At 47.9% G+C, this 7,051-nt stretch overlaps 1 protein-coding gene across 1 annotated transcript in view; it reads left to right on the plus strand.

Annotated features, from left to right (window-relative positions):
- The window catches only part of LOC119459708 (epoxide hydrolase 4), a 72,854-nt gene extending 70,316 nt beyond the window's left edge, over positions 1 to 2,538 (plus strand). The window contains exon 7 of the mRNA XM_049671154.1: positions 2,039 to 2,538. Within this exon, the coding sequence (XP_049527111.1) occupies positions 2,039 to 2,448 (410 nt within the window). The 3' untranslated portion in view covers positions 2,449 to 2,538. The remainder of the gene's footprint in view (positions 1 to 2,038) is intronic.
- Positions 2,539 to 7,051: the final 4,513 nt, after the last annotated feature.

Genomic DNA, 7,051 nt, shown 5'->3' on the forward strand with positions numbered 1-7,051 from the left:
AACGTCAAGTTATTAAGGCTAAATTCCGGGTAGTTTATTGAGAAAATAAAACGTCTACAAATGAGGCGCTGTAATGCGCACAAAAGCTTGTAAAGAGCAGAATTTGAAAGCGCTCGCTCTTGATAGCCGTTGAGGTGGATAACTAAGTTTTTTTCTATCGTGCAATGGCACCTCTTCTCCATTTTACAATATTTCCTACTTAAAACGTGCAAGTAGTTTTCACACATATTCTTCCTGAACAATTAAGACATACTCGTTTCTGCTGCCTAGCTGTTTTGCCTTCCGTGGATGACTGGAGTACTTCTTGAATGACTAAGAACTGCCACCTTTCCTCGCTCACCTTCAGACCCCGGCCACAAGCGAGAAGTTGTGCTCGTGGGCCACGATTGGGGCGGCATGATCAGCATGTGCTTCGCCACTTTGCACGAGAAAATGATTGACAAGATGGTGCTCATCAACAGTATGCATCCCAAGGCTTCATGAAAGCAGCTTTTCCGCAGCCCTACGCAAATGAGGATGTCATGGTGAGATTCTTGCCGTTTAAAATTAGCGAAACAACTGTGATCCTTTTTCGTGAAAAGGTCCCTAAAATGTTTCTTCATTCAAATATGTTTTTTGCGCTGTACTCAATCATATTAACATAGACATGAAATGAGCACAAAAAATGGCTGGGGATAAAATTAAGGGGCCGCCGCAAGCGCAGATCAAATTCGAAGAGAGGATCACTGTATCGCAAACGCGCAACCCCCCCTCATACAGGCACAATAAAATATAAATCTGCCTAAAATGCTCATCGCTGGTGGTTATTGCCGTAAAAACATTTTATTTCGTCGTTTCTTCTTAACCATTGGCAGATTGTCTTTGACCGGAGTGGGGAATCAATTTACAGAAGTATTGCTGACGCGTTTCTTTCAACAATCAGGTAGAAATGCACGTATGTCGCCTCAAAGAACTGTGTTGGTTTTGTGCGCAGGTACCAGCTTCCATTCCGACGCCCTGTTGTGCCCGAGCAGTATCTGATCCTGAAAACTTTGCCTTCTTCGACGATGTGCACAAGGGCTTCCGAAGGAGGAGGAATACGCCCACAGTACATGTACTCGCGGCCAGGTACTCGCCTCCTCTCAGTTTCGGAGCTTTCATGTCTCATACCAGTAGAATGACAATGTTGCACATTCGCGAAAACTCTGGATGATAATCGGCGGTAGAGTGAAAGCGCGAGAGGAGTTACTACTTGCTTATTGGAGGCTCCTGCCATAGTCTCACACAAGGATATTTGGAAAGCACAGGGAAAGTTCAAGAAAGAGCAATCTTCAATCCCGCCAATGGAAAAAAGGCGAGGGACAACTAGATTGTAACATTCTGGTACTCTACAGCTCAACGACATACACGTTGAGACATTGAATCTTACAGGCGCATCAGTTGCTGCAAAGGTGGCTAAAGCAAATAGAAAGGCTGTGATTCGAAATCGAAATTTTCAACTCACTGAGCGACTTGATGATCGACTAATTAGCAACCTGAAATTAATTATTTGTTCAATAATAAAGAAATTTACTCTACAATAAAGACATTAAAGACGATTTGCCCTGAAAGTGGTCGCACTTCAATAGAGCGAGCGTAAAATGTGGCAAGCGGTGCTAAATAAGTGACGTCACGGAGGCGAACCTATGACGCCAAGGTATACTAAGAGACAAAAATGTCGAGCACACAAAACCCCATTATTTTTACCCGAACCTAATACCTTACCGTTTTAACAGCTTAACGTGAGTGATTTACTGGCCTAGAATTCCCGTCTGTCCCGCCGACCTTCTTGCGTACGTACACCCCCCCATTTAAAGTGGAGAAATATAACAAAATTATAAAACGTCGTCCTGCAAGTCTACTTACCAAAACGGAACAGTACTTAGTGTTGGCTTACTAATTGTGTGCTGCATTTAGGAGTTACTGTACGTACATAGATGCACAGGTGTGTGCATATGCCCTCGTTATGCAAAGTTCCTTTCTGCAGGTCTTTAAATTTCACCGTTGTTTCTTCCTGCAGGAGCACTGACCGGTACCATCAACTACTACCGCGCATTTAACAACGACAGTGACCAGTTGAGCAAAATACCCTACCGCAAAATCAATGTCACCACACTCATCCTATGGGGCAAAAAAGATGAGTTCATTACCACGCCCGTCGCCCGATACAACCAAGAGTGGTTGTCGAAGTCGATGGTGGTCTACTACGAAGGAGCAGGTCACTTTGCCCAGCGGGAATGCCCCACGCATGTCACCGAGCGCATCCGCGAATTTGCTAGCACCGGCAGCGTGAATGTGGCCAAGGACACCCGTTGGTCTTGGTGGAAGCCGGCCAAACCATGTGCAGCGAGTCCAAGGAAGCAGGTGCTGGGTGGACACCCCAGAGTCTTCCTTTCATTCCTGATGGCGCGGAGCTTCCCAAATCCATGACACTATAGATACCTTCAGTCTGCAACTTTGCAGCTTTCCGCCGTCAGAAGCTAAAGCATTGAATAAAGTTGCTATTCACGACGGATTTTGATATTATAAAATGCGTCTATCACCCTTTGCGAACGCCTGTGTATGTCATACAGAATTACTACCCTCTGCCACAAAAAATAATTACGTTCATAATGGTTTTTCGTAGTGTCAGCAAAGGGGCATTGTGGTCACGGTTGCTTTCAATGCTATGAGTGCAGCTAAGGCCTTAGACTTTACAATTATGAGCTAGAGCGGTATAATTATGTCCACAGCAACAGCTCTTCATGTGAATACCTCATTCTATTGCGGCGAAGGAAGTTCACTACCAACATGAATAAACACCATGCTTACAACTTCTCGCTCAGCTATAAGAAATATAAAAGCTAGCTTTGCGAAAAAGCAGTTTACAAAAATATGGCACGGGATTGCTGATATTTTTGATGACCGGCGTTTATCCAAAGCACGCCGAAAAGAGCGACAGGCCCACTGTCGTTCTTATGACTGTGCTTCCTCTTATAGGTTGTGTTTCAGAATCTGAACCATGCTACACCAATTGGCCCAAATTACCATCCTATTCGAGAGCAAAAGGGATCACCGGATAAACTCTCGCGTTACATGTGCAAGACGGAGACATCGAAAGTGAGAAGAGGCTTGGAAAGAAGCTAGCATTTCCAGTTTGCTACCCTGCGCAGAGGTGCTGTAATTGGGTTAGTAAGGGTAAAAAAGGGGGACAAATTGACTTCGAGGAATGGGAGCTCTTTGTTCAGTAGTTCTCGCTCAGGATAATTAACGCGAAAAGATGCAATGCAAATCAAGGCGTTATACAGTATGGTTGACGGACGAGACACAATTTATGCCGATGTTACGGCAGAACTGTAACTGCCACCGAGATACAATTTAGAGAATTTGAAGGGAACGTTATGACCCAGTGTGTCGAACAAAAATAAATACCGTTTCGGTTCGGGTTTGTATTCAGCGAGCTCTCAGTTTGTTCCGGTTCAGTGCCCGTCAAGAGAAATACAAAAATCACAGCCCTTTCCCGGTGGAGAAAATTGTGGTGAGCGAAGCTTGTGGAAAGACGACGCTGTCGCAGCCGTTACGCTTCGTTTGCCATAAAGTAAGGGTTAGCTTTTCGTATATATGTGATCATGCTGGTAAATAGACAACGTGACATTGACGTTGTGTTGACAATGGCATAAAAACGACTGCGCGACGACTATGGCGTGACCACAAGATGACGAGAATCGAAGGACGAAATTATAACGCCGACTATGGAAGACGAAGACGACCATATGTTTACGAGGCAATGACGACAATGGCATGACAATGAGTGTATTGCGGTAATGCGTGATTACAACTGTATGACGACGATAGTGTGATGATTATTGCATGACGAGAGTCAAATAACGAAGCTGGAGGGATGGAAACGGAGCTACTACGATGGCCTAACAACGACGGAATACAACGGATGCATGTTGACCGTACTATGACGATGGCGTGATAACGGCGGCATGATGCGAGCCGGATGACAAAGCTTCAATTGCAACGATGCAACGACCGTAACAGCATCGCGACCACGAGTGCATACCTTTGGCTTAAGCTATTGCACAGCATGGGCCACTTAGCCATCCCAGTAGGCGTGGCAATGACGGCATGACGAGATTACGATGACAAAACTGTATTGACGGCGATGAAATGGCTGCATTCGCATCTCGTCCATGAGCACACACCTATTAGCAGAGGCTATTGACAACTTGGGCATCAGAGTCGGCGTAGAAAGGCGTGACGACGACCGTATGACGAGTAGGATGGCGTAGCTGGCGTCATGACGACTTTATCACACGGCGTCATGGCGACAACGACGGTATCACAACGGGTGCATGATAGTGACTTTTTGACGACGACAGACGTCGAAGTGCTTTGAACGGCCAGTCGCGTGGAGCTGCGTAACTGAATTGTCGCTTTTTGCCTGAAGATTCCTTTATTCAAACTAGTGGTGTACCACGAAAGTAAAATTTTTGACGTGCCTCAAATTTTTGAGGTATCGGTTTGGCTGACGAGCGAGACATGACGCGGGAGTGTGATGTGAACAGACGCATATCTTTATTGGGCGGCATTTATATGCCGAGCAGAACGAGAAAGGGTGCGTACCCTCGCCGCACAACCATATCTTGAGGGGGCGGGTTTGAAACGAGGCGCACGCTGCGCAAGATACGATACATCCTCCTTGTTGCATAAAACAATGGAAATCCAAGAGAATATATTCAAAAAGTGTTAAGGTTTCATTCACGGCACTGAACAAAGTTTTCGTTATAAGCTAGGAGTTTAGGCGGCTTGCGCTGTCGCTGTGATCTTATTAGAATTGGTGATGCGTCTATGCCCGTGCTCGGCGCCGCATCACTGGACCCCGGCAAGGTCATTGGCCCCTCCTGTGCCGTTGTAGACTGCGCTTCATCCTCACTGCCTTCAGGAAGGCCAGGGCTGAAGGTCTCGCTGGTTAGCAGCAGGTGTCTACGATTCCGTCGCAGGAGCCGTTCCTGCTCTGTCGTGACGTCGTAGGACCTGGGGTGTCCGGACGGTCTGAGAACTTTAGCTTTGCTTGTCCAGGCCCCTTTTGAAGGCATACGAACCGTGGCCCCTGTTTCGAGCGGCGGCAGCAGTCGTCCGGGACGATTGGTCTGGGAGCGCTTCATGATGGCGTGGTCCGGTACAGTCCCCACGTCCGGCAAGGTGTTGCGCAATCTTCTGCCTTGTAATATCTCCGCTGGGGCCTGTCCGCACTCTAGTGGCGTTGTCCTGTAAGAAAGGAGACCAAGCCAGAAGTCTTGCTTTGCTTCATGCGTTTTTTTTTAGAATTCTCTTGATAACCTGGACGCCTTTCTCGGCCAAACCATTCGATTGCGGAAATCCTGGACTAGATGTGACGTGTCGAAAGTCGTATGCCTTTCCGAAGGACCTGAAGTCATGACATGAGAATTGAGGGCCATTATCTGTCTGGACTTCCAATGGTATGCCATACCTAGAAAATATGGCGCTGGTTGCCTGAATAACCGTGCTCGCCGATGTGTCTCGTAGCTCTTGCACCTCTGGAAAATTTGACAGGGCGTCGTATACGCTGAGGTACGACCGTCCGCCGTACTCAAAGATATCGATGCCAACTTTATGCCACCGCTGTTTAGGCACAGGGAGCATCAGCAAAGGTTCTTGTGGCTGCATGCATGCATACTTCCTGCAAATAACACATTTCTGCACGAATGCTGCAATGTCAGCGTTAATGCCAGGCCAGAAGACAAACCGTCTTGTCCTTTCTTTGCATTTGCTGATGCCCATGTGCCCTTGGTGAATTTTGTCTAGGGTGTCCCTTCTCCAACTGCTTGGAATGATTACTTTGCAGCCTTTCAACAGCACACCTCGTACCTGCGTCAGCTCCGAAGAGAACGGCCTCAGCGGACCCTCAATGGGTAGCCCGTGTTCTAAATTGTTCAGCACCCCTTTCAGGTATGCGTCTCGACTCGTTTCTGTGGCCAGCTGTTCCCATGTTTCATTGCTGACGAGGGATGAAACGACACTCACCGCGTGCACTTCCACGTCTTCGCTGCTGACGTCACCGGCACGACTTGAGGTGGGAGCCCGTGACAGCATGTCGGCCAGTAGCAGCTGTTTTCCTGGAACGAACCGCATTTCCGTGTCATAGAGTACCATTCTCAAAAAGAATCTTTGCAGCCGGGGCGGCATTTCACCAATTGGTTTCTGAGCGATAGCGAGCAAAGGGTGATGATCAGTCTCTACGATAACTTTTCGGCCATACACGAAGTGGTGAAAGCGTTCGCAGCCATAAACGATAGCCAACGCTTCTTTCTCAATTTGCGAATAGCGCTGCTCGGCTTCAGTTAGCACTCGTGAGGCATAGGCAACCGGCTTCCATATCTCATTGTTGCACTGGAGCAGCGCCGCTCCGATTCCATTCTGCGATGCATCGCACGATACTTTAGTCAACTTAGTGGCGTCAAAAACGGAAAGTACGGGCTGCCTGCTGAGGTCGTTGCATAGTTGCTGCCACTCAGTCCCGTGGTTTACAGTCCATTCAAACATTGTGTCTCGCTTCAGGAGGCTTCGCAAGAGCGTTGTCCGTTCTGCTAGTGACGGGAGGTACTTGCCGAAATAATTGGCGACTCCTAGCATTCTCTGGACTGCCGATTTGTCCTCCGGCGCGGGCGTCCGCAGCATGCATTTTATCAGCGAGGGGCTTGGTCTGATGCCGTCCTTGCTGATCACATCGCCAAGATACTCTATCTCTTCTACGCCGATGGTGCATTTGGCCGGGTTAAAAGTTAAGCCCGCTTGTTCGGCTGCTTGTAGCGCAGATCCTAGGCGCGCGTCATGTTCTTGCAGAGTTGGGCCCCAGACGAGAACGTCGTCGACGTAGACTCGAACGCCCGGAAGACCATCAAAAATCTCCTTAAGGTTTTCTGAAACACCTCTGATGCGGATGCTATACCGAATGGTAATCTCAGGAAGCGGGAACGGCCGAACGGCGTTGAGAACGTGCAAATATTAGAAGTCTCCTCATCGA

Source organism: Dermacentor silvarum, chromosome 7, assembly GCF_013339745.2.
Source record: "Dermacentor silvarum isolate Dsil-2018 chromosome 7, BIME_Dsil_1.4, whole genome shotgun sequence".
NCBI lineage: Eukaryota > Metazoa > Arthropoda > Arachnida > Ixodida > Ixodidae > Dermacentor > Dermacentor silvarum.